Here is a 22916-nt window from a genome sequence, read left to right as displayed (position 1 = left end):
AAGTTCTTAAGCAATAGACAAAAGGATCCAAATTCCATTATATTTTTGCTTGAACAAAATGGCACAATTACTAAATCTTTTGTGGTAGTGTTTGGCGACGATTCACAGTAGTACTGCTGGATACCACATTTGGTTTTTAAATTGCTTTTTGGAAAGTACTCCATGAAATTCGGTGAATGCAAACTTTTGAGACAGAGAGCTGAAAGTTCTGCAGGAATCAAGTAACTGGTCTGAAAGTGTTCAGAATGGTATTTTCACTCCACTTTGTCTTTTTGGCCAATTCTTGTTTATATTCCCCATTCACCTAATTTGTGATGCCCTTCCTTTCCATGGTGGTGGTTCTCCCTCTCTGCAAACGGTTTCTTTAAACATATAATGCTTAATAATAGTACTAAGTGTAAAAAACAAAAATAAGCGCTCTCTTTCTGTTAATGAGCTGCAATTCCCCAACAGGGTGTTCCCCCAACCTTGTGAAAAACAAGACCGATATTACAGAATAAAAAAGGTTAACAGCGCTAGCAATAGGGAAGGTACATACGTAATTGGAATATTAGCCAGTGATGTAGCTTAAAAGAAAAAACAGAATACAATAATAGTGCAATATGTCATAGCAATAGAGTGGACAATAATGGAATGTTGAATTCACACTCACACTTTAAAGAGCTATATAAGCTCAATTTCAAGGGCCTGGACGGAATAATCCCCGTCTAAGGATTTCTTGATGCAAAGTGTCCCTGGTAGGCTTATAGATGCAGACGTTTGTGATATGAAAAACAGATAAAATACACCATATGGTACAGTATGTAGGTACAAATTTGAAACAAAAGTGAAAATACAAACTTTTAAAAACCAGTCAGGGTAAAAAAAAAACTGGACTTTTTTACCCTGACTGGTTTTTAAAAGTTTGTATTTTCACTTTTTAACATTGTTGGAATAAAGTATATATATATATATATATATATATATATATATATATATATCCAGTCACTCCTTTGTCTTACTTCTTATCTACTATCTTTTTGCTGCTACCTCTGGGTCCACCACATCCCTAGGTGGGGATTGTTCCACCTGAAGCTTTCCACACCACACTAGAGCAGGTCCTTGCTCTAGTATATGTAAGTAGGTTAATCTCTTTTGTTTCAAATTTATACCTACATACTGTACCATATTGTGTATTTTATCTGTTTTTCATATCACAAACGTCTGCATCTATAAGCCTACCAGGGACACTTCGCATCAAGAAATCCTTAGACGGGGATCATTCCGTCCAGGCCCTTGAAATCGAGCTTATATAGCTCTTTAAAGTGTGAGTGTGGATTCAACATTCCATTATTGTCCACTCTATTGCTATGACATATTGCACTATTATTGTTTTCTGTTTTTTCTTTTAAGCTACATCACTGGCTAATATTCCAATTACGTATGTACCTTCCTATTGCTAGTGCTGTTCACCTTTTTTATTCTGTAATATCAGTACTAGCTGTTAGTTAACTGGTGAGGTCATGGCACATCATGAAGAGTCTTTGATGAAAACATGTACCCCGATCTAAAGTGCCACCTCCAAGGCTTTGAACTGCCGGTGGCAGCACTTACCAAAGGATTGCTATTACTGTACTGTTTATGACTCATTGTCACCAACTACAGACAACAAATTATTTATGAGGGACAGGTTAACCCCTTAAGGACCAAACTTCTGGAATAAAAGGGAATCATGACATGTCACACATGTCGTGTCCTTAAGGGGTTAATAGCACCACAGCAATTAAAATAAGCTGCTGCTGTTATTCAGGCTTGGAGTGTACTTTTAAAAGTTTTGAAAACCCAAATAAGGTATTCATGTGTATTAAAATAAACATTTAAATAACTAATTTAGTCTGCAAGTACAAAAAAAAAAAAAAACATGGGGCCGTACGATTTTAGAGATAAGGTGGTATAAACTGTGAATTTCCAATTCCTGATTAGCTCCTTCAGGAAATTGCTCAAAACAACTTACCGTACTTTAATTTCACTCAAGGTAAATTAAGAGTTTTGCTACACACATCTTGGTTTGCATTATTTACCCAACACGGTATACATTTTAGTTTAAAGCTACAGATTATAAGGATTATGAGTGGGTTTTTTTATGCACCTGCATTTTATAATTATTTTGCTCATATATTTATAGAAGGCATGCATTACTAAAACCTTGAACAAACATTTGATAGTCATTTGGCTAGCACACTGAATAAAAGATCAAATTCACTTAAAGTGATACCATATCAATTAAAACAGCATACCTCATTAGTGCAACTGGCTTCGGATTCTTCAGAATCAGAGATATCTGAATATTCTGATGATCCGTTCCTGAGCTCTGATTTGACACTTTCAAAAAACACTGGATAAAGAAAAAACAAAAACACAAGGTTATTCATTGTCTTTGTCCTGCATGTTCTTTTTTGCATAGTTTATATGTGGAATGAGGTCATCTACTATTTCTATCAGTTGCAAAGCAAGGAGGTAGCTGTCCACAGATGCCAGTTTGATTTGGCACTACAAGGACAACTAGATCAGCCACCCTAGTGCCCCACCGGCATCAGATACAGTGGTGGAACTACCAGGATCACAACAGTAACAACTGTGACTGAGGCCTGAAGTGAGTCCAGGCTCACAGGGGGAGCCATGTCTGCAAAAGACCAAACAATCTCCCTGCTGGCCTTGGTCCCCCTTACTACAAAATGCATGTTCAGTGAGTGTAGGTCACGGATCTACCCTTGTGACCCTGAAACAACTTTAAGACACATAGTGCAGCCATGGTAACCTAGCAGCTGTGATCTGAGTAACTGACTGAGCACTGAAGCCATAACGGATCTGCACGCACTGGAGGTACAGACACAGCATGTACCCATTGGACCACCAGAAATTCTATCACATCCTGTATATCGTCTCCAGTCCACAGGTAAGTAAGAGGGGGACATTTAAATAAATAATAAAAAACACAAGAACACATACTGTTTAGTGGTTTCTGGATTTCTGCTTTATCATCAACCTCTGAGCTAGAGCATGGCTTCTCAACTGTGATATCCTTTGACTTTTTCGACCTTGCTCGGTCATCTTCATCTTCACTGTCTGCAGTGTAAAGGCTCCTATCAGTAAAGGGTTGCCTTTCATCTCTATGAAAGCAGACAAAGTTTGTTAGATTGCACAGAAATGTACCAGTGTCAATTATTGCAAAAGGGTATGTAAGGCACTGTCATCCTTCACACAATGATCATCTTTAATCCTAGGGCCTCTGCATAGGCCTTCAGGATAAGGAAATCACCACTGCTTTATCGTTTGATCCAAAAGAAGGAGAAAAGCAGTTTGAATCAACTAATTGTGCCACAAAAAGTGAAATAAATCCCTAATGACAGAGTTACAAATACATTTATCCTATGGTCCAAATGCTATCCCCATGCATTGTTAACTTTATCCTTGAATATTCTGTTTTTGAAAAAAAAAAAAAAAAAAAAAAAAAGCGCTCTAAAAACTCTACATACTCTATACATACATATCTATACTCCTATTCTACAGAAGAGTAAAGGACTAGAGGAAGAGAGACAATTAAAAGAAGACTGGAAAACAGTTTTGGATGCGACACAAAACACCAAAAAAAAACACAGGGGAAGTCATGATTATGTTCAGGTGATGCTCCTTTCTATACCTAATTATTCTTCCATTTGAAACCACGAGGCGGATATCATTGTCCCTCATTTTTTTTTCAGGCTCTGCTATAGATGGTTGCATTGGTTTATTAAACCTTATATTCAACTTCGCTCTGTCCACATCCTAAGGAATAAAGAAAAAAGTGTTAGTTTATAAGCGCCACCTGTCTGTACATCCATGTTTAGAGCGCTGTGGAAAAAAGTCTCACATCAATGACAATGAGCAACATCTAATAGGAGGATTTTAAAAATTCGCACTTATGGCGTTGCGGCCTTTCTATCTGAAACGTCGTCACTCAACGTTTGTTCATTGGCTGTTTAATCTGCAGATAAAAAGCATCTCATTAATATGTCAGAACATTTGCAAACTGTGCAGCCATTTTTTAGCCATACGTTTAGGAGTAAGCTGGGCTAGTGAGGACTTGTCATCCTTCATCAAATCGTCCCACTGCTTTTGGGAGACTGGAGAGGAGAGAACGCACAGTATATTAGAAGGCCCAAAAATGTGCTGGTCTCATAAAAATAGAAACGGAAAAGAGGAAAACAAAAAAAGTGGTCGTGGGGGAGAATACAAACCTCTTCCCAAGGGGACATTTCCAACCTTTTCAGGACCTCTCTGGTGTGATGCTCCAAGATATCTAGGTTGGAGGGAGTTTTGCTGGAATGGTCCCGGAGTGTTCTTGCTTTTCGTTTGGAATGATGTGATGATTTATCCTCTGAGGATTGGGAGAGCGGGCACAGATTGTAGATTCCCTGAGATTTAACTGGCTTGCTGCCTTCTTCCTACAGATTGGGAAAATCAATGTTACTTTTGTTGTAATTAAATAATTATGCAGGTAAATATTGCAATTGTTTGTGGAAGACAGTCAAGCGCAATTCGGGCAGGGATAGCCTCGATGAGAAGAAATTGCTATGCATGTATCTGGTCTCCCAATGCTTCTATATAAGCACTGAATTGTTTAGGAGACCATCACTAGTGACGATCTAACTGAGGGAAGCTACACCAAGAATATCTTCTCATCATTACAATAAATGTTAAGTAGTTTTTGAGACTGGCAAGAATAGCACGTCAAAGGGTGGACGTTTTAATACTACAAGCTTAAAGCCCCTGAAACACTTAGCTTGCTAAAATGCTTTGTGTGTTTTTGTTTTTTTTACAAGAAGTGCAGATTACAATAGAAATTGGCACTTTTATAAATTAACCTTGTTACATCCTTGGCTGTCCGACAACAACTATTCCTGTTACTTCCTAGTAGTTTAACTTATTTGCAGCACTTGCTCAGAGCACTTGCCTATACAAAGACTTTGTGTCTCTCCAATCACAGATTTCCCAGATGCAGCTCAATGCAAAGTCTGGGCTAGGGAAGAAGTGGAGGGCTTGCAAAGGCTTCAGAAAAGAGATTTGCAGGTTTTGAAAGCAGTTTTTATATATACACCCTTGTGAAAAAAATGCATAACTTAATGAATGCATGTTTTCGTTGGAGCAGTATCTACTAACAGTGATTTTTACTTTTTTGTGTTTGGGCAGTGGAGTGTCCCTTTAAGTACAATATTCCAGCATTAATATTCACAGCTGTGACTGAACGTCCAGTTACGTGTGCCCATACCAGGAGCAACCCACACCATCATGTCACTTAATTTATTCCATTTATTTTCATCAACAGACTATTGTCACTACCCCTGGCTCACATCACCATCCCCTCTAGGCCAACGGACTAAGAGGTCCATTTTCTCTGACTCTAACCGGAGTCCAAAAGCCACAAAGACTTCAGCAGGACTTATTTACAACTCCGGTCTGGCTGCAGCTAGCCCCAACTCACGGCTAACTTTCACCCAGGTTTTTCCTCACTTCCCTACCAGCTACAAGAGCACTTTTTGGATGGAAGGTGCCTCAAACTATGTGCCACAAGCGCTCCCTGGGAGCCAGGGGAAGCCTCATTTCATTTACAGGAGCTCCTGATTTTTGACCGGCCGGTCAAAACTTTGCCTAGGTGGCGGTTTTGTCATCTCTTCATAGATCGAGGAGCTATTTTGCCAACATGGGCACTTGGAACAGAGCTATCCTTTACGTTTTTATTATAATTTTGTATTTTTTATTTTTTTTAAGGTTGTGCTCTCTGTATCCAGGAGACAATTAGTTTAGTGAGCAGCAACTCAATTATCTCGCAGACACAGAAGCACCAGGGCAGGATCATTGCACTGTGAATAGGGACTCCATGCTGGGAGTACGTGTATAACAGACCGTGCCGAGCTTAATAAAACCAGTTCTTCTCCCAGCATTAAGTTTCAACTAATGAATGTGGGGAAAAGGCTATAATACTGCTTTACTTCAATGTTATCCTGTAAGTTATGATCACGGACTACTGTGCTTATTGGGAAACTTCGAAGAAGAAAGGACAGCCTTGAATGTCCTTTAAAGAGTGGTCCGCCACAACGGCTAATATACAAACCTACAATAGAAAATAAAGTTTCATTAGAGAAAAATAAATATTGGTGTAGGCTTACCTCAACTGTACGAATTACTTTAGAAAGTTCTTTAATGAGATGCCCCGGTCGAATATTCTCCGGGATTTCAAATGCATGCTCTGCTACAGACTGATGACAAAGAATGAAATTCACATATGGGTATAAGATTACAGTTTTGACAATCGTACAAGTTGATAAAAGTGGTCATGATCATTCCACCTAAATACGGACCATATGCAAGAGTTTTGGATGTTCAAACTACCAAATAATGGAGATGTGAAGCAGTCCTTTCTGTGGCTACAGAGTCAGAGATTTAAATATATTAAGTGAATGTCCCATTCTCTGACTGGAATCAAAACAAGTGTGTCTGCAATTACCACTGTATCTGTTGAGAAAATCATTAACAAAATGTACATGTTATGCCTTAGTTGTAGGAGGACTACTGCTCTTGCAATCAATATCTGTAGCGATTGAAACTTGAACAAGATGAACTTGAAATACTTCTCACCAAAAAATAACTACATGAAGCAAAATAACCATGCACAGAAGTTCTAGCCATTTGGCTTTTAGATATAGATAGATTGCCCTGGACTGCAAAACCACAACCATATAAATATATATGTATCAATTCAAAACCAGAAATTTTTACTCACCGTAAATTCTTTTTTCTTAATATGGTGGCAGCACGTATGGGTTGTGCTTCCTAATTGGGACAAGCATCTGCAAGATAGGTGATTAAGAAAAGTCCCTGCCCTTTACCCTATAAAGGGCTTCCCCAGCAAATCCACCTCAGTCGTGGCAAGAATACACATCTAAGCCACACACTGTAAGCAAAATTGTAATTTAGAGGGAGGGAGATTTGTACTGCCACCATATTAAGAAGAAAAAAAATAATTTACGGCGAATAAAAATTTCAGTTTCATATCGTGGCAGTATGTATGGGATATAGCAAGATTCCCAATCGGGTGGGCCTTATGCCTAAACAGCTTGAAGTACCTACGCCCCAACGCAATTTTAGAGGCAGAGAGTACATCTAGCCTGAAAATGCCTGACATTTTCTAAGGTGCGAAAAGCTGACTAAGAAGCAGCCAAAATCAAAACTACTGAAGCATAATGAGAGCAGAAATAACGAGAAATAGAATGGTGATCTGATCTTCTGGATTCGGCTGAAATTGATAGGTACATCTGAAATGCCATTTTTTTACTCTAGAATATGCCATCTAGTTACAGCGGGGAGGTGGCATAATTATAGAAGGATGAGCTGATTAACGGCTCTAAAAGATCACTCTGGAAGAATTGAAGTTTTAGGATGAAAACCACAACTTTCACCCTGATGGAATATAAGAAATTCCACTGAAGAAGGTATATCCTGAAGCTTGCTTACTCTCTTGGCAGAGGAAATGGCCACTAAGAATGCTGGTTAAGCTTTAGCATATTAAAAAGGAATCACCTCCAAATTAAAAGAGGACCTGAAAGACTGAACAAAGATCCCAGGAGGGAAACAGAACTTCCTGGGTGGCCTAAGAAGCCTATTGCTTTAAAGAAACTTCTAACCAGTATCTATGAAGATCAATCCCTTCTCAGAAAGAACTTGAGGAATACAATTTGGTCTTAACGTGGAAACGCCCAACCTGTGGAAATCTCCTGCATGAAGTGTAAATTTGAACCAACCGGACAAATAAACTAGACAAATGACGTTCCTTACAACAATGTAGACACTCTACCCAAATCCACATGTAAAAGGTTAGAGGCAGAACGACTAGAAGATTATACGCAACAAGTGGTCTCTGACTCCTGAAGACTTAGGAGATGAAGATCCACCATGCAGAGCCCTACCGTCAATAAGAACCTATTCAACACTTCACGTAGGATATCCTGTCTTCCAAAATTTTTTTCGAGATCGGAAGATCCCCAAACTTGAAAGTCATCTCCACCAAGGCCGAAAACTGGCTCGTGTTTGGCTAGTACGGAAAAATTGGCAGTACCACTACTCTGTCCATTACCTCTTTGAAGAAGTCTTGGGAACAGTCGATAGGAGAAAAAAAATTTAACCCCTTAAGGACCAAACTTCTGGAATAAAAGGGAATCATGACGTGTCACACACGTCATGTGTCCTTAAGTGGTTAAGCCCGGAGAAATACCCTTAGACGTAAACTATCTGTCCTGTACAGAGAGGCAAACCTGAGAATCTTCATGTTCTCCCTCTTTACCATAAGGTCTATCCGGGCACTTCAAATCTCTCTGTAGACTGTGAACATGATCGGATCTATAAACCCTTACTCTTTTTTTTTTTTTTATAATTCTTTATTTTTGTTGTGCAGGTAAATATGTTGCAAGATCAAAACGCCACAACAGCGTACAAGTTGTATACAGGTTAAACAGTGGCATGAGTTCATGCACAATTTTAGTTTTTATGATATGTAGACAATCTTATCTCACCCTGTGAATATACATAATAAGGTAAAGTATACGTTCAGTGCATTGAGATAACCAAGAAGTTATGCAGGTTAACCCTCGCTGGATACAAACTAATAACGAGTAACACAATCGCTTAACTTTGATAACAGGCAATAGTAGAGCATCACATTTGCTGTGTTTTGCTAGAGTTTAAACATACCGCGACCTAGTCAGGTGGGCCTACGTAGTATTTCTCACGATAATCACCCCTGGGCCGCCCCATCGTATCGTAGCATGTGACTTGGAAAATGTATGCATTCAGGGAAAATTAAGCAAATATGTGATGCATATTTAAAGGACCACTCTAGGCACCCAGACCACTTCAGCTTAATAAAGGGTTAACCCAATTAGGGTTAACCCAATTTTTTATAAACATAGCAGTTTCCGAGATGCTTTCCTATGCGACCGGCTGAATGCGCGCGCAGCTCTTGCCGCGTGTGCGCATTCAGCCGACGGGGCGGAACGGAGGCAGAGAGGAGGAGGAGAGCTCCCCGCCCAGCGCTGGAATAAAGGTAAGTTTTAACCCTTTTCCCCTTTCCAGAGCCGGGCGGGAGGGGGACCCTGAGGGTGGGGGCACCCTCAGGGCACTCTAGTGCCAGGAAAACAAGTGTTTTCCTGGCACTAGAGTGGTCCTTTTACATTTGTGGAGTAACAGACTAATAATTGTGAAGTTTTCTAAATAAAATGAAATAAGCACGCTTGGTGTAGCTGGATAAGCATGTTAGCCGTAGAGTGGCCAATGTGTACTAAAAAATACGCTCCTGCCAATGGCTGTGGAGGGGTTTTGTGACACCCAGTACTTGTCAAGCTGGTTAGTGTTGTCTGGTCTATTAGCATATGTGCTGTGGGGTTAATCCCCCTATGCTTGAAAGAGCAGTTACAGGAGGTGTGGGGTCAAGGAATGCAGTGCTTAGCTCTGAGGTGTACCCTCCGCTCCTATCGGTAGGTAGACCCTTACTCTTGATCCCAATTTCTCGTGCTGAGGTTGTAGATGATGACATTGTCGACACATTATGAGTGGAATGGAGAGAGGACCTCCCAGAGATCCTGAGCCAATACACCGTTTTGGTACATAGCCTCTGGCACCGCACTGTCTGTTAACGTGAGGGAAACAGTGTCGTGGTCTGACCGCACTGTAATAGGTCCCTCGAACAACCAAGATCTGAATCGGTGAGGGGAGTGAAGAACTGCCTTCAGAGCTCTGAAATTAGTGGGCAATTTTTCTTAGGACCAAGAATGCTGGCACATTACAGAATTTAGACAAGCGGCCCAACCTGTGTTAGATGCATTCTGTGGTGAAAATTACTCCTCCTTTAAGCAGAAAGGACATCTTCCGCTTTTTTCAAAGAGAGTTTAAGACAGAAATCCAGGGGAGAATTTTCCACTGTAGCGGCCAAATACAGATTTTGCCCAGTTGACCACAGGAATTGAAGATGTTAGGCATCCCAGCAATCTCATTTCCTGTCCTTATGGAGGAATTTTCGCTTTATTAGTAATTAGACCTTTCCTTTATGAGTGCAGCAGATGCAGAGGTAACGTTTTAAGGTTAACACGAACCTCAAAAAACCTCATGATTCCTGGAGAAGAAAATACTTTAGTCTCCATATCCAACAGTGTTGCTGTAGTGCTCTGCTAGCTACCTGAACATACTTAAAGGGCAAACATCCCGATTAGTAATAAATAGCCAAACTCCCAAGCAGGGAATGCCTCGTTCCCTAAAATATGCTGTTATGGGAGCGTTTATAAGAGTAATTAAATCTTTACAATCCACGTATTATGGCGTATTTTCAGAAAACTTCTTGAGGGGCCGCAATAGGGATATGTGGGAATATATCTCTGATCTATATACACCATGAAATTCATTTCTGCAAAATCAGAGTTACGGAAGCAGAAGTTTCAATTCTGAACCTCAGGAGAGAAACCAATGAATTTAAATTCATAACCGATTTACAGGAATGATCAGAGTTTGATAACCAGGAGATTCCTGAGGAACTCAACGAACTTCGTGGTTCACAGAACAATATCTCAAACTCCTTGAATCCAACAGGAACACTGTTTCTGTAAATATAGAGTATCAGATGTTTGGAGGATTATGTATTGGGCAGATTTGAAAAGAGCAAGCAGTGACCTCTTGAACTAAATCAAGCAACCAGTGATTGCAAGTAGGTTCCACTTAAAAGCCAGGCAAGAGACATTAAGATAAATACTGGTTCCCAAATACATCCAGGGAATGTTAAGTGACTCCATTGAATGGTACATCTAGTACATCTCCAGTTATCTACCTCAAAAGGGATGAAGGGCTGAGTCAACCCTGCAGGGGAAACGAACCTGTGAACACCAAGGGCTGAACAAGTTCTAAACCCACTGAGCTATCCACACTTCGTATAGAAATGCAGGATTACGCCTCCAAAACACCTATCCATTGCGGACCTAGTTCTACTTGTCTTGAGGCAGAGCTTTTTTCCCTTTTTCGGTTATAATGGGAGTAAACAGGGAACTGAAAAGGACGCAGATCTGCCATCCAAGCTTAAAGGACCACTCTAGTGCCAGGAAAACACTCTTTTTCCTGGCACTAGAGTGCCCTGAGGGTGCCCCCACCCTCAGGGTCCCCCTCCCGCCCGGCTCTGGAAAGGGGAAAAGGGGTAAAACTTACCTTTTTCCAGCGCTGGGCGGGGCATACTTATAAACCCCAGCACCATATTAAGGGGAGTAGAACAGATACAATAAGCAAAAGCAGAGTATAGCAGAGGCATTCCACGGTGTACAAACAGACTATCTTGCACGTACAGTCCACTTTCTGCGAAACAATTCCATCCATAACTTGCAATTTTAATCAGAACAGATATTCAAGGCAAAGGTCAGCTAATCTTACCTTGAAAATCTCTGAGCCGTGTGGGGGGTTGGTGACACGTGGAACCCTACTGACAAGCTTCCTGCTGCCAGAGGGAACAGCACAGCGTTCTGCACTCGTCGGTTTCCCGGAAGTTCCAGTTCGCGCATGCGCAATAGCACACCCGGAACGTTGGTAGAACGCAACACCACCGGTTGTGCTTTCCACAGCTGTGTGCAGACGGCCGGCCCATACTCACTAAGCCGGAACATACTTGGCACAGAGTTAAACAGAAAGGGCTCCGGAACCTCCACGGATGGAGCCATGCCATTCAGCCTATGACCGGGGCGACTATCGGGCTTCCTCCCCCAGACAGCAACCTGTGTGCCTCGCCTACAACAGACGCTTGATCCGTCCCATGCTGGGACAAGTAAGAACTGAGGTGGGTTTGCCCTTTATAGGGTAAAGGGGAGGGACTTTTCTTAATCACCTGTCTTGCAGATACTTTTCCCAATTTGGAAGCACAACCCATACGTACTGCCACCATCTGACAGAAAAAAAAAACAGCTTGAAATTCCTTTAACCCCTTAAGGACCAAACTTCTGGAATAAAAGGGAATCATGACATGTGCCCTTAAGGGGTTAAAGCATTCCTGACAGTACCGGTTACTGTCGTAGGCTCAACCACCAATACCCGGCTATATTATTGTGTTAAGTGCACGTATGACATGTATTTCCACTGTGTCACCTGTGATGATAATGTGAAGCAAGCCTGGATGTAATACTTACTTCTTTTTTCATCCAGCTCTTCAGAGCAGTACTTAATGCCTTCACGCCATGCTTTAAGTAGTTTGGAGGATGATATCCATCTTCTCGCAGTTCTGTAAAGCCAAATACATGTATTAATCAAATATGCCAAATAAATGCTTAAGCATTTTGCGGGTATTTCATTTCAATTTAAGATCGATCATAAAGGGAGATAATTTTGGACGCGCAAAAAAAAAAATAAAAAAACACAGAGGCTTGTTACACTGCTACACTTCAGGCTTCAGTATACTCCCTTTCCAATACATACTTAAAGGAATACTATAGTGTTAGGAATACAAATATGTATTCCTAACGCTATAGAGCCCTAGTCACCGTTTAGGTGACTAGGGCCCCGTTCCGTGGCAAATAAAGGGTCAACCATTTCTTTGCTTACCTTAATCCAGCACCGGGCTCACTCGGCACTGGTGACCTCTCCTCCTCCATCGACGTCAGCTTCTGAGTGGAGCCGAATGCGCATGTGCGGTCAGAGGAGCGTGCGCATTCAAACCCGCCCATAGGAAAGCATTACTCAATGCTTTCCTATGGGGATCGTATTTGACACTGGACTACGTAAGGAGTGTCAGGGAGAGCGACACTAGAGGCTGCATTAACCCTGCAGTGTAAACATAGCAGTTTTTCTGAAGCGGCTATGTTTTCAGCTGCAGGGTTAAAACTAGGAGGACCCGGCACCCAGACCACTTCATTGAGCTAAAATGGTCTGAGTGCCTATAGTGGTCCTTTAAAACAATACAGTCAAAAATATATGCACAGAGATGCTTGCCTTTGAATGTCCCTTTTTTACAGCAGAATCTGCAAGCACCGTGACGTGGCTATAATTGTGCAGCCATTCCTGTAAGCATTTATGTGATATGTACTTCAGTAGCCTTAAGTAGTTTCATTCTTGAAAAGCCAAAATTCTATTTGAAGAGTAAACATTAAATAGCATGAACTGTTTTTTTTTTTTGATGAGTGAACCTTACAATACAGGCTCTCTCATAGCAACTTAGTTAACATATAGCTGAAGAATTGTTTGCATTCTACTGCAGCTATACGTAACAACATGTAGGGAGACAATGATGCCCCAAAGCAACATACGGTAATCTATACATGCAGTGGGAAACAAAAAAAGTTGTTTAACCTACAACTATCAAAGGATGATTAAAATAACTGAATTAATTTCTGATATCATGACTAGGTAGAAAAGTAAAGAAAAAGATTATTTTAACAAAACAATGGAAATACTATATTCCTTTCCACAAAATGTCTCTCTCTCTCAACAACTATTTTAAACCCTAACATTTCGACGACAGATAAAAGTGCAGCTAAACATCGCTAAACCATGATTTAATTTTACAACGCCGATGCCTACAATTTGGATGGGTACTATGTGGAGGTGAAGCATGTTAGAAGACAATGTGATTGTGTTCCACAAATAAAGAGGTTGTTTGGATATTTACCTTTTATAGTTTCAAGTAGATTTTTGGCCACAAACCAACAAATGGCCTCGAAAAAAGGAAACTTGAAGAGGTCTGGGGTCTTCAGCCTTTTTTCCATCTCGTAACACCTATGGAAGGTGGGGGAGGGGTGAGTTACAACATGTGGTGATTTATATAGATACAGCAGTTAGAAACTTTGTTTCATACGAATACTTTCATGAGAAAATAAAATGTATTTGACACAATTTTCTGTCTGTGGATAAGTCTAGTATTTACTTATTTCCTCTACATCAGGGGTGGGCAATCTGCGGCCCTCCAGATGTTTTGGACTACTTCTCCCATAATGCTAGCAAAGCATCAAGGGAGATGTAGTCGAAAACATCTGGAGGGCTGCAGATTGCCCACCCTGCTTTAGATCAATAGAGATGCTAATACAGATAAGACACGTTTGTTATTTACTGGTATATTTGTTGCTTTTTTAATTTTATTTGCTAGATTTTTACATGTTATTTGGCAAAACATTTAGGTTTTTTTTCTTACATCTCATCAATGTATTATCATAAATAGTTGACACTGGAAACACATCTATTACCACCATTACCAAAATCTGATTTGGATTTCTGCAGCTTGAAATTAAAGTGAGAAATTAAGCTATGTTAAAAAATACTCAATGAGGGTTGGTCACGTCTGTGCGATTTGTACAATCTAATAATTAAAAGTTATTTATTAGTTGTGCTAGTTGTTTCCTATTCATCCTCTTGTTTTTAAATTTTATTTTGCTTCAAATGCAAGGTTGCATTGGAACAGTATGGCATTTTGTGCAAATTACAAATGCACAGAAATTGTTATTCAAGTTACAAATTAAGCCATCAGAGATGTGGGTTTGGTATTGTTTGGTGGAAAGAAGTGCAGTACGGTATTAGCAAATAACATTATGATGATAAATGCACAAGGGCATACAGGGAATGTAATATATGTTCCTTGGGTCCATTTTCAAGATGCTCCTGGGTCCAGTGGGCATCATAGATCTTACCTGAGCTGCATGCCAATGTTTAGGTTGTGCAGAAAGTTCCCACCAAAGGCCATGCAATCCTGAGAGGTGAGGACAGCGTGGATCCAGCCTGTAGGATGATTTAAGAAATGGTTTAGAGACTGACAGTCTAAGATAAACAGGTTTCTCGGGCCATCTAAACATAATTTAATAAACCAATTAATATTCCAGGTGGAAATGGAGAAAGGCATAAATACGACAAACCCACATGTAAACCATAAGCAAATATCTATATATTGCAATTATATTATTTTAGTAAAAAAATAAAATAAAGATACACCAAGTTCTGGGCATATCCAAGATCTCTGAATGCAACACCACAAGAAACAAGATTGGATAGATTACACTATGTACTTGTGTGTACATATTCACAGGAAAATAAGCCAGCAGGCAGTGTACCAACTGTGAAGAAAAAGAGAACCACCATCTCTAGGAGTGTCTCCTGTTTTTCACCTGTCAAATTGGCATATGTGCCAGGTTGCGGTCTTTGCATTGTGTGCCAATAATGAATTGCCTGGTTATTTTTTTCATGAAATCTACACATTTATAAGCAGTTTAATGTACTAAGCACTGCATACGTACACTGTTTTGTAAATTGATGCTAAACCGGTTAGGCATGTCAGTAACAAAACATACATACATTTAATTAATATTTATACACACCAATATAATTGCCATTAGAGTGGTATTCATCCCTTCAAATGCACATTTAGATAAAGGAGTTGAATTTTAGTTTGACCTGGACCCCCAACCTCTCATTTTTGTAAAAAGTTTAATTTGAGCAAAACAAAAACAAAAATAGTACCTGTTGGAACAAAAAGAGTATGTCCCTGTTTGACAACACATTTATAACATTTGTCCACCTTGTCCCCAAAAAACTGCTCGCTTTGGGTAACGGAAGAGCTCCATGATTCATACAGTGCCAAGTTTTCATCAGTGGGCTTGATCAAGTAGAAAACCTTTTCCCCCTAATGAAAAAAAAAAAATATATATCGTTATTCTGTTTCTCATGTCACTCGTGAAACAACTGCATTTGCTTGAGAAAAAAGTTAACATAATGAACTCTAGGAAAGATTTCATAGTTTCAGATACTCTATGCTAGACACAAGGCTCAAACAAGAAGGCTCATTTCAAGCACCAATGCCTCAATTTTATATATGATAATTATTTCATATTCAAATTATGTAATATTTTTGTATAAGCTTATATGAAATGGAGGCATACATTTGAAAAATTTGGTATATGAATAATTTCAATAATAGAATTTGATTTATAAAAAAACAGTACACACAAAGTGATCCTTCCACCCAAAAGTCATTTAACCCCTTCTCAGGTGCACCCACCAGTCCCAATCTCACAGTGCTGGGAGATATGCTGAAATGCTAATGTAACAGTCCATTCACTCCCCACTTCCCCTCCCTAATCTTAGGAATGATGTGACTCATTCAAACTTAGTTTACTTTTTGGAAGCAAGGGTGAGCAGACATTTTTAGCACACGTGAAGACATGTCATTTAACAATTACAATGACTTTGCCAGTGTCAAAATTATTCAACCCCATAAATAGAATCCCTCACAACAGCATAAATATGCAAAACGGGTGTCTCAAGTACACATGATGCAAATAATCAAGGGCTTCATTACTTGCAACAGGTTTTGCAAGTTGAGCTGGAACACTTGAAATACCTTTACAGGCTAGCTAGGGGTTTGTCGAGTTTCACATTTAATGTTTGACTGCATGTTAGAAATATGGCGAAGTCAAAAGAATGGTCCTCAAAGTTAAGAGAAGAGATCGTAGCCCTTCACAAACAAAGACCAGGATACAAAAAGATTACAAAAGCACTGAATGTTTCTAGAGACACAGTTGGAAGCATAGTTTGCAAGTTCAAAGTTGAATTAACAGTGGTTATACTACCTGGATGGGGCAGAAAAACTAATCAATGGCTGCAACAAGATGTCCGAGAAGGCAGGTTGTGAAAAACCCTTGAATGACTGCAAAAGACTTGCAGCAAGACTTTGTGGCAACAGGCACTGAGGTTTCAGTAAGCACTTTAAGCAGTATACGAAAACGCAGAAGGTTTCCATGCCAGAACGCCAAAACGTACACCCCCTTCTGACCAAAAAGCACAAGAAAAGTCAGGTCCAATATGCTCAAAATCATATTAAAAGCCACAGAAATTTTGGGATTCTGTTTTGTGGTGCGATTAACTAAACTGGAACTTTTCGGCCCAATGGATCAGTGGTATGTCTGGAGGAAGAAGAATGAAGCATATGCTAAAAAATAAAATAAAATAAAAAATAAAAAAATAAAAAATCAGGAAATCCTAGAAGAAAAGGTCATGCTGTCTGTTGTGAAGCTAAAGCCTGGGCCATCATTAAACTTTCCAAAAAGACAATGATTCCATGATTCCAAGTATACCTCAAATCCCACCAATGCTTGGTTGCAGAAGACGTTCTGGAAAATCCTACAATGGTCATCACATTTACCTGACTTGAACCCCATAGAGAATCTCTGGTGGGATTTGAAGAAGGCAGTTGAAGCGTGCAAACCCAAGAATATTACTGAACTGGAGGAAATTTCTCGTGGTCAACGGGCTAAGATGCTTCAGGAACGCTGTCAGAAGCTGATGTCATTTAACCCCTTCTCAGGTGCACCCACCAGAAAAAAGTCATAGCAGCAAAAAGGTGCTCTACCAAGTACTAAAGATGCTTGCCACGAAGGGTTTGGATAATTTTGAGACCGGAGAAGTCATTATCAGTTGCATTTTTAGTTGATTTGGAGGAAACTACTTCAAACATTCATTGTGTTGAACTACTTCGATTTCCTTTGTTTGATTTGTTCATTGCAAACAGCTGAAAGTCTGTAAATATTGACAAACCTGATTCTCAATGGGGGTTGAATTATTTTGATTACAACTATATCGATACAAAACACTTTTTCAATCTAGCGTACTTATTATTTTAATATTGCTTTATAATTCAGGATATTTATATTTTTTATTTTTGTACTGTATTTTATATGCTAAATATCCTTGATACCTCACTAATTTTATAGCGATTCTCAAATGTGACTTTCATTTGACAGCACATTGTGATAGCAAAACATTGAGCAACAATTTTCACACTAAAACGTATCACCACACAGCCTTTCCCAAGCCCAAACACAAATACTGCTTCTGCAGGTGGAGTAATAACAACAACATGCATTCCCAGTGTATGGTTGCGGTTTAGCAGAAGGCAGACACAATCTTCAGGTATGTACATTTGTATTATTTCAGGGCTGGGGTAAAGTAGATCCACAGATGTTGCAGAACTACAAATACCTTAATGCTTTTTAGACTTTAGAGTGCAGTATGTATACTCTTTCTCTGGCAAATTCTTAAAAATAATGTACATTTAAAAGGGATAAATAACATCAAAACCTAACACATCTTAAAGTGATACTATAGGCATCAAAACACATTTAGCGTAATAAAGCAGCTTTTGAGTATACATCATGCCCCTGCAGTCTTCACTGTTCAATTCTCTACCATTTTGGAGTCCAATCACTATTGTTTTTGTCCATGCTGCCCCAGCCACATCTACAGAGGCTGTGATTCACAAAGCCTATATGGGGAAAAAAAAGTGTTTCTTTTTCAATCAGGTGTGACAAGGTCCGAATAAACAGAGTGCAACTCCTAAATGGCAGAGAAATGAGCAGTGAGACCGTTGGGGCATGTTCTATATACACACACTTCATTAAGCCAAAGTTGTTTTGGTGCTTAGTGTCTTTTTAAGGCATTTTTTTTTTTTTTTTAATTCTCCAAAAACCCTTCCCTTGCATTTTGACAAATGTAAACATTGCCACTTTCGAGAACTAGCAATATTTACATTTGTCAGCCATTACAGCCACTAGAGGCACTTCATAAAGAGTTTCAGTATCTGAAATTCTTCACATTCATTGATGGACGCTTTTCATGCTCCTAATAGAGAAGCATTGGATATAGCGCTTCTGATTTACCAACATTCAAAAATGAGCTTTAGCTGGCAGGGCCCTGCTCTCCCTGCAGTAAAAAGTTAATTTACTCACTTTTTTTCCCCAGCATTGTACGAGTCACTCACACTGCACTGACCCGAGTGGCACTAGAGGGGTTCCTAAGCAGCAATGTAAACACTGCCTCTGATGACTATAGTGTCCCTATAAATAAATATATCTCTACCAAATTCAAACCAATGGCCAAACATGTTTTATGGATGTAGAAAACATGTCTTTGCTCTAAATGTTGCTAGGCACTTGCTAGCTATCCAGTTATTCTTTTCTTCAATTAGAAGATAGGCATCTGTTTACCAGGATAGTGATCTAAATAGATCATATGTGCAATATTTCTTGTTGAACTGATAGGAGGGATCAAGGCGCATCAGAAAAGTTACAGCTAAAAAGAATATCATGCTATACATTTACTGGGGTGTACTTACCCAAAGGACATGATACCAGACGGAAGTGCCACCGAAGTCTATATGAAAGTCTGTGTAACTGTCCTTAACACCCATTAGGCAATACTTTTGAACAAAGGGCTTTGTGAAGACCGAATCATCTGGCCAGTAGTTTTCCACCCAAGAAAGCTTCTTGCTGATATCTGGTACTTTAACAAGCTCTGCCATCCTGATGACAAAAAAAAAAGTTGACATTCAGTCAGAATTAAGAAATAAGGTCCAAAAGTTAAGCTTCCTTATATTAAAGCCCAGCACATCCATATAGTTCCCCAAATATCCCAGCAACACAAATGTCAGTTTCCTCATTCTGGACCTGCAGCTTTAATATGGACTGGTCTTTAACAAAACCGGCTTTTCTCTACCTACATTCAGCCATCAAAGAAACCGAACACTTGACAGAAAATAAATGAATAAATACATTGATAATTCAACATCCAATAATTGGCATACATTCTAAAATATTAGGATGAACAGAAATATTTTATATATGGCATATGTTTTAATATTTTAAGTTTTTGATCAAATCAATTGAAAAGTGTATCCAAAAATATTAACTCCTTTGCAAAGCTTTTCCACACTAATGGCAAGAATATAGGCAGTTTCCAGGGACATCTGCTGAAGTGGTTATGATGCCTGAAAGCCCTTTAAGTAGATTTAACTATGCAATTCTCGTGCAAATGTAGGAGAAATCAGAACACAGCATTCAATGTCTTGTAGGCTTACTCACAAAACAAGAAATTATAAAGAATGGACCAAAAACTAAATTTTAATACTAGATTGCCAATTTAGAAACAATATTAAATTTTAATTGCCCAAGTGAGCAGTTTTGGCATAAAATATGCGTCTGGCAATTCTGCACAATGCCGGTTTACTGAATGAATCTTTCACTCTAAAGTTTTTATGACTCCATTTCAAAGCATACAAATAGCAGCAAATCAAAGAAAGGCATTACGTCTGATTGTGTATAAAACCAAACACAAAAGAAAAAAAAAAAAAACTTAGCAATCCCAATCATCACGTGCAATTCATAGAATTCCCAGTGGTTACTTACATCGTCTGATCAGACTTTAGTTAGGCTTCCGGTGCTGGTCCCATAGTTCCCATATTGAAACATCATTCAAATTCCCAAATAGACTACACTGCCAGAAAACCAAACAATTCCAGCAAGGAATTCCAAATAATTCCAGTGAAGTGGATCTTAAAAGTGCTTAATTTGTCACATATGGAGGTCTGTTTATATTGTCTTTTGTACCATGTTGCATAAGTTAAGTACTTTTAAGGATCCACCTCGATGGAATGGTTTGGTTTTCTGACAGTTCTGTCTATTTGGGAATTAGGATGTTTACTTCTGGTATATTTCACTAGCTACATACATAAACCGACCTATAGAAACATAGGCCTCAGCTTAATAGTTTTGTATAAGCTTTCCAAATAATTTAAAGGAACACTATAGGGTCAGGAATACAAACGTGTGTTCCTGACCCTTTAGTGTTAAAACCACCATTTAATTGTCTTGGTACATTTTCTAACCTTTTAAGGGAGTTAAAAGGTAAGAAAATGTACCTTATTTTCAGAGCTGCAAGGGTCTGCTGGTACTGGCCCCACCACCGATCCGCCTCCTTGGCGGACATCAGAATTGATGATCTCAGCCAACCCATCACCTTCCCATAGGTAAAGCATTAGATTGGCTGAGATTGTCAAGGAGGCAGGGCAGGGGTGGAGCAAAATATCAGCTTGGCCAATCAGCACCTCTTCATAGAGATGCATTGAATCAATGTATCTCTAGGGGGAAGTTCAGAGTCTCCATGCAGAGCGTGGAGACGTTGAACACAGTGCTGCACACTGTGCAGGAAGTACTTCCAGTGGCCATCTGAGGAGGTGTCCCTAGGGAGAAATGTAAACATTGCCTTTTCTCCAAAAAAACTGCAGAGACAGACTATAGACACCAGAACAACTACATTAGACTGTTGTTCTGGTGACTATAGTGTCCCTTTAATATTGTTGGCTAAACTTTCAAAAAAGTGGTTCTCAACGTAATAAATATTAAAATATCAAAGTATCTCTCAATACAGCAAACAATATCAAAATACTACAATATTTTTCAATATATATTGTATATTAAATTTTAAAAATGTACACAAAATGATGGAGGCTTAACAACTCTCTCCTTAACCCCTTAAGGACCAAACTTCTGGAATAAAAGGGAATCATGACATGTCACACACGTCATGTGTCCTTAAGGGGTTAAAGACCAAGAAACCCTAGAGCAACTTAAGACAGAAGTGAACAATTACTTTGATTTAAACACCACAGAAGGAACATCCCCCACTATGACATGGGCGGCCCACAAAGCCGTCCTACAGGGAACCCTGATAAAAATAGCGACGCGTAACAAAAAACAAAAAATGGAAAAGTTAACGGAACTACAAAAGGCCCTACGCAAAGCGGAAATGTAACACAAACAGAATCCGACACAGCCCTCTTGGATGAGGTGAGCAGAGATAAATCACCCGATCGAGAAGACTTTTTTACGAAAAGTCCAATAAAATGGACACGTTATTAGCTAGAGCCCTAAGACCCAAACAAAAACACATCACATTTATAACCAACGACAGGGGACAACCCCTCACTTCCCCACAGGACATAGCCGAGGAATTCACCAATTTCCTACGGCAACTATACACAACCACTCCCCGGGGAAAGATGAAACCAGCAGGGAACATGTAGAGGCAGTCGCAAACTTCCTAGACAACATAAACCTACCCAAGCCAACTAGGGAAGACCTACTAGACCTAGAAGCACCGATCACGATAGAAGAAGTAGACAGGGCCATAGGGATGATAGAAGGCAATAAGACACCGGGACCGGATGGGTTTGACGGGGCCTACTATAAAGCACTGCGAACAGAACTAGTACCTCACATGACAGCAATGTACCAGGAATGGATGGAGGGGGAAAGTCCCAATGCAGAGCTTGCCACAGCAAACGTGGTTCTTATCCCGAAGCCGGGACGGGACGAAACGAAGGTGAACAATTACCGCCCCATCTCCCTGATTAATGTAGACTCCAAAATCTACGCCAAGATCCTGGCCACCAGGCTGGGTTACATCCTGCCCAGGCATCCACGCGGACCAGGTGGGCTTTGTGCCAACTAGGCAACTGTATGAGAATACTAGACGTGCTGTGGACCTGATCTGGTAAAACTCGGACACCTTCTCTCCTCCTATCGCTGGACGCGGAGAAGGCCTTCGACAGGATCCAATGGCACTACCTATTTGCCCTACTACGTCACATAGGCCTACCGGAAAACTACATTACAGCGATCAGAGCACTATACACACAGGCCCAAATAGTCATCCCAGGAGCGGTCCCAAAACCTTTTAAGTTAAGTAACGGCACAAGGCAGGGCTGTCCTCTCTCTCGCCGCTCCTCTTTATACTAGCCCTAGAACCCCTCCTCTACAAGATTAGGGAACACCCAAACATAAAGGGACTGACAATGGCAACAGAGCAGTACAAGGTATCTGCGTACGCGGATGACATCCTACTCACACTCAGGTAGCGGGCTATAAAATAAACATGGAAAAATCAGAAGCCATGCCACTGGGGTTGACAGCGGAAGACGCGGTGCTGATAGGGAGGACGGCACATGTAAAACTAAACGACCAACAAATAAAATATTTGGGGGGTCAGACTGACAAAAGAGGTCTCACGACTGT

At 39.9% G+C, this 22916-nt stretch overlaps 1 protein-coding gene across 1 annotated transcript in view; it reads right to left on the bottom strand.

Annotated features, from left to right (window-relative positions):
• KDM7A (lysine demethylase 7A) overlaps positions 1–22916 on the bottom strand; it is a 103810-nt gene that overhangs the window by 17972 nt on the left and 62922 nt on the right. The window contains exons 6-15 of the mRNA XM_063447606.1: positions 19181–19367; positions 15532–15694; positions 14709–14796; positions 13697–13803; positions 12222–12313; positions 6186–6275; positions 4257–4463; positions 3680–3804; positions 2989–3149; positions 2277–2374 (exon numbers count right to left, since the gene is read on the bottom strand). Coding sequence (XP_063303676.1) covers positions 2277–2374; positions 2989–3149; positions 3680–3804; positions 4257–4463; positions 6186–6275; positions 12222–12313; positions 13697–13803; positions 14709–14796; positions 15532–15694; positions 19181–19367 — 1318 coding nt within the window. The remainder of the gene's footprint in view (positions 1–2276; positions 2375–2988; positions 3150–3679; positions 3805–4256; positions 4464–6185; positions 6276–12221; positions 12314–13696; positions 13804–14708; positions 14797–15531; positions 15695–19180; positions 19368–22916) is intronic.

Source organism: Pelobates fuscus, chromosome 3 (assembly GCF_036172605.1).
Source record: "Pelobates fuscus isolate aPelFus1 chromosome 3, aPelFus1.pri, whole genome shotgun sequence".
Taxonomy (NCBI): domain Eukaryota; kingdom Metazoa; phylum Chordata; class Amphibia; order Anura; family Pelobatidae; genus Pelobates; species Pelobates fuscus.
Note: the sequence above shows the minus strand (reverse complement) of the source record. Positions and strands in the feature narration are given on the sequence as shown.